The sequence below is a fragment of a genome, unplaced genomic scaffold, assembly GCF_019419815.1.
Source record: "Pyrus x bretschneideri cultivar Hongxiangsu unplaced genomic scaffold, Pyrus_bretschneideri_v1 Contig8, whole genome shotgun sequence".
Classification (NCBI taxonomy): Eukaryota; Viridiplantae; Streptophyta; class Magnoliopsida; order Rosales; family Rosaceae; genus Pyrus; species Pyrus x bretschneideri.
In genome coordinates, this window is record NW_025999820.1 from 3,963,402 (window position 1) to 3,969,061 (window position 5,660).

Here is a 5,660-nt window from a genome sequence, read left to right on the forward strand (position 1 = left end):
GAAACGTGCAGGTCAGAGATTCAAACTTGATCATTCTTTCAGTCATATAGATTTGTTCTTTGTCTAGATGTTTTACTGTTATTGCAAAAGCATGCAATTGGGGTTTTGATATTGTTCGGAATGCTCAACTTATCTAAGTTGGTTAGAACCGTTACAACCGTATGCTCCTCCTATGCACACACGTTTGAGCCATCTCTCTCATGGTTTAGATTAATTTAGTTTAAACTATCACTCGAATCAAAGAAAAAATTGCTTGGAATGCAAACAAGTTTGATTTTGGAGGCTGATTTTTATATGGAAACTGTACATCGCTGTGATGTCATCATCTGGGAGGTAGGCAACTTGAACAGAAAAAGGATGTTTAATTACCACTTAAATGAAAAGGGTTAAAAACAAAACAAAATTCAACAGTAGGTAGCTGAGAAAAATCAGTAAAAGCATAAAATAATTTACAAAAGTATTAATTAGGAACAGATGATATAGTACTGTGCTGCTGATATAAGTGAGGCCCTGTGAAGCTGGAAGATATTTTTGTTGTGGTCCAAAATTGGCTGAAGCAGACAAATTATACTAAAAAGCAGTTTGCTGATATAATCCATTTGTATTGGTGTTTGCAACTCATCATAGCAAGTGCTCTCTTTGTTTCTATGCAGAATAGAAACCATCATGTTTCTAGCACATTATTCATTCCTTACTATCTAAATACATTTTCTGCCTTTTTTATCCTTCATTTGAGCACAACAGTATCAGACTTTCACAAGTCAGGATATATTCTTGCACAAGGTTGCCAAATTAAGCTTCTAGGTATGGAGAAGCTTCTGAAGCCATATGATAAGGAGTATATGAGGATGGCCATCTTAAAGCATGAAGAAACTTTCAAGGAGCAGGTAATAAATAATAATTTCAGGGTAGTGATTTTTACAGTCCCGTTTTCTCCTTCCGCACTCTTCCCCTTAATTCCGTCTATTCATTCTCCTTTGATTTATTCAGTCTGAAGACCAGGAAAAGAAACCTGGGAAGTGCGGAAATCACTTCTGTAACTCTATTCCAATCTGTTCACTCCTTTCTGTTTTTAGCTTGTCTCTAAACTTGAGTTAGTGCTGCAGGTATATGAACTTCATAGGCTGTATCATATGCAGAACATATTGATGAAAAGCTCGGTCGGGAAAAGCAGGCCCAACGGACAGAAACAAGAGAGTTGGAATTTAAATTATCATCAGAACCAAGAGGCACAATTTAACCCACAAAGGAAACTAGATTTAGAACAACCTGCAGCGGCAGGAGCAGAAGAGTTCATTGCAGACACAGATGGAGATGATGGGGTGCTCGAGATCATAGATGAGAGTGAGATTGAGTTGACTCTGGGCCCCACCAGATACAACAACAACAACAGCAACGGAAGGAAGAGAGGAGGAGAGGCAGCAGCACTAACGTTATCAGATTCAGCAGGTCCAAGTAGCTTCTCATCTTCTTGTTCTACAGGATCAAGCCATGCAATAAACAGGAAAAGTAGTTTCTCCGGGAGGACCAATCAGAGTAGTACACATGGGCAGCTGCTGCCTGCTGACATGGCATCAGGTGGGTACAGAAGAGGTGGAGGGAGTAAAATCAGCAGCAACAATGTTAATGGTGGCGAAGAACAGTTAAGACAGGATGAGAGGCTAAAACTGCCTCATTGGCTCTTCCAAGTTTTAAGCTTGAACATGACTTGAGATGATCTGATATGATTTTTAGACCTCTTCTTCTTACTTCTTAACTAATATGTGATTGATGATGTTTGGGTGGGCTTCTAAATAGTTGGTTAATTTTCTATTGTGATGGGTGGAGTTTTTGTATAAAGATCATCATTTGTCTCCGTTGCTTTATTTCCATTTTCAGTTTTATAAAGAAATGTAATGAATATATGATGAAATGAAGATGAGTAGCCACTGATAGGCGTTACGAGAGAGAGAAAGAAAAGTGATGTACTCGTAATTACACTACACTCAAGATTATGCTCTACTCACTTTGATCAGCAAAGATATTCTCTTGTTATCAATTCATCACGTGACAAAAGTATTGTTCGAGTGTGCATTTTCTTAAATACGTGATAACCATGTATTGGATGGATGATGCTTCTGTGAACACTCAATCATGATTCAAGGACAACTTGACAAAAGGGGATGCTTTTTTCATCTTAAGATTCTGCGTGTTCAAGCAGCTGCGCTGTTGACAAAAGAAAAGTTTATCTTCTAGTTACCTGACAAAAGGAGATAGTCTTGTCAAACCTTATCCTCCACAGTCCACACGCAAGCTCAAATGTTTTCTAGCAACATTGTCGAAAGGGGATAATGGCACGTTTACTTACGTGAAATAAGTGTAGACATCGAAATTTTAGTGAAATAAATGTTAACCAATACAACACTTATTTCACCTATATCATTCCCTCACTTCACCAACAACCTCCACTCATTTCACCTACATCATCCATTTACCTCACCTATAACCTCCACTCACTTCACCTACATCATCCACTCACTTCACCAAAAAATGAATGGTGGTGATTCACTCTCAAAGCCTATAAATAGGCTTCTCCATCAAGAGGAAAAGACACCAATTCACAAATACATTTCTTTACTCCCAAAATGGAAGAGAATACTCCCTACACACACCAAAACCTTAAAGCCTTAAAGTTCTAAAGCTCTCAAGAAAATCCCGAAGGATCATGAAAGCACTCTTCGTTCTTCGTCAAATCCTACTTCAAGATCAAGTCCCAACGGCCTTTGAAGAACTCCCACCAACTCAAGATCAAACCCCGACGGCCCCTTGAAGAAAGTGTTCATCATTCATCATCCATTCATCCTAAGATCAAGCCCCAACGGCCATTTGGATCAATAACCTCAACAAACCCATACACCCATTCTTCAAGATCAAGCCCAACGCCCCTTGAAGATCCGTTCATCAACTGTTCATCCTTAGATCAAGTCCCGACGGCCCTTTGGATCAACAACTCATCCACAAACCTACACCCTACGAAGATAGAATCAGATGATCAAATTACAAAGAGGTTGTAACCCCAAAATCATTAAACACAAAAATATTATTTTGTACACGTATTCTTGTTTCTTGTTTCAGGAATTTTTCGTGTTTACAAATTTGGCACGCCTAGTGGGACATCTCTACCTCTCATCTCTATCCTCAAATCATTGAAAAACGCAAATGGCATCAAGAAAGGATCAAGCTGTTCCTGCAATCAAAGCAAAGAACAAGAACATCATCGCCGCAAGTGGTGATATTTCGGGCATCATAACCCGAAGTAAGGCAAGAGTTCTTTTTGCCGCGGCTTCCGTCCCTGCATTAACTCTGTCAAAGGAACAAAAGCACCTGAGGCATGAGCATGTGATCACCCTAGCCTCGCTAAGGGCATCAAGAGGGGAAAGCCCGAGGAAATACTCAGAGTCCCTACTCTTCGACGCTGATTCGAGCGGCAGTACAACCATGCAAGTCATGACCACTGGAGCAACTTCAATCGAGGAGCAGCTAGCTCAGATGAATGAAGCAATCGCAAAGCTCACACGGATTGTGGAAGAGAAGGACTTACAGATTGCCGCACTCGTCAACCAACTAGATGCACGGTCTGACATGAAAGTCGACCCAAATGATAGCCTAGTAAAGAAAGAAGTCGACGAAGAAGAGGAGCCTCCAGCAGAGAAAGTCGAAGAGAAGCTGAAGCTAGGCCAAGCAACGGCGTTCATGGGATCTCTCTCTATCCAGCAACTACAGGAGATGATTGCAAGCACTATCAAGACACAGTACGAAGGAAGTGTGATGCGAGTTCGATACGCACACAAATTAAACCATCTTTTTGTCAATTGTAGTAAGTATGTAAGTAGGGATCGTTCTGGACCGGGGATTAGGAGGGATTGTTAACCACTTGGATTTGACTTCAAAAACGTAAAAACAAGTTTAACACACTATAATAAACTCGAAGAATGCAAAACTAAAAGTAAGAAAGATTAAGACTAAAACTTAAACAAAATAAGGGGGGATTGGATTTGGACAAATTTAAACTAAAATGGAAACTTGGAAATAAAACAAATTGTAAATATGGATTTGACGGAAATGAATGGATGGGATGGCTAGCTAAGGGGTTCATCTCCATACATGTTATACTTGCATATAAAACGAATCTAATTGCTTTTCAATAAACCATGAATTCTCAACGCTCCGGGTTAATTAGGTCCGCTTAAATTAACCGTCAAGTTTTCCTTAAGTTAATGAATTGGATGATTGCATACGACAACCCAAAGCATTCCTCACAAGTTCCCTACATGAATTGCATAATAGAGATACAAGCAAGAATCATTAAGCATCATGAAAACTATAAGTGTTGACGAGGCATTTGTTACTATGATTGCATGAAACTTATGCCAAGAATTTGTTTAACGCGATTGTTTATAAGCAACCTCCACTACTTGTGAATATAAGTTCATAACTATTACGTGAAACTCACTTATATTCTAGCGTCAAATTCATGCATGAAAATTAAGCGTCGACTCTCAATAAACATACATAAATAGGTTATCAATCAAATAGTTAAACAAATTGAATTCACAACTTATGAAACGTAATTAGAAGTACTCAAATCATAATGCAAGCATAAACATATATTTCGAATCACCCCCTAGCTAGGGGGGGTTTAGTTCCTCATACTTACAAAACAAAGAAAATTGAAATTAAACGTTGAAATCAAAGAAACGCCTAAACATTCCAACAACTCAACCTTGAATTGTATGAACGTTTAGGCCCTCTTATCTTCCTCTTCGTTGTAGCATAAGGTCTAAGGATAGTTGGTTTGGGGGAATGGAAGTGTGGAATTATGGAAATGGATGAAATGGAGGGGAGATGGAAGAATGGTTTTTGGATTCTAAGGGAGACTCACGGCTAGGAAGGAGAATGGATGATTTTGAGGAGTGTTGTGTTGTGAATAAGATCAGATGTGAATGAATGAATGCAAGGGTATTTATAGGAGGAGTGGAGATGTATATGGCTATTTGTTTAAGGTGTTTGTGGTGTTGTGTTGTGTTGTGAATGATGAAAGAATAAAGGGTGCATGTGGGGTGGAATTGAATGAATGCAAAGTGAATGAATAATGAAATGGGAAAGCATGACCAAGGTGGAAATGCATGTGATGGGTGGGAACAAAGGGGGAAACATGGCACAAGGGTGATGTTGATGTGTGAATGCATGTGTTGAATTGGTGGTGCAATGATGAAAGAATAAGTGCATGTGGAAGACTTGAATGAATGCAAAGTGAATGAATAATGAAATGAGAAATGTTGGAAAGTGATGGTAGTAATGCACGGTTTTGGTTGGTTTTTTTTATGATTTAAAATGTTTATGCATGATGAAGAGTTAATAAATAATGCATGTAGGGTTAGCTAGGTTGTGTGATGATGAGTGTATGTGGAATAAAGAATGAATGGTGGTGTAATGATGAAGTGAATGCATGTGGAATTAAAGAGGGAGAATGTGATGAAATGATGAAGTAGGAAGGTGGAAATGCATGTGAGATGTTGGAAAGGAATTGGGTTAAAGAATGGGAGTGCATGTGCTAGGTTGTTGTTGTGATAAGTGATAAGTGATAGGTGTATGGTTATGATAAGTAGATGAGTGTATGG

The 5,660-nt window shown here is 38.9% G+C and overlaps 1 protein-coding gene across 1 annotated transcript; it reads left to right on the plus strand.

Moving 5' to 3' along the window:
• Positions 1-423: 423 nt before the first annotated feature.
• On the plus strand, positions 424-1,946 carry LOC103934754. Its single transcript, XM_009344501.3, has 2 exons — positions 424-887; positions 1,107-1,946. The coding sequence occupies exons 1-2, from the start codon at positions 648-650 to the stop codon at positions 1,710-1,712; spliced, it is 846 nt and encodes a 281-aa protein (XP_009342776.2). The 5' UTR covers positions 424-647; the 3' UTR covers positions 1,713-1,946.
• Positions 1,947-5,660: the final 3,714 nt, after the last annotated feature.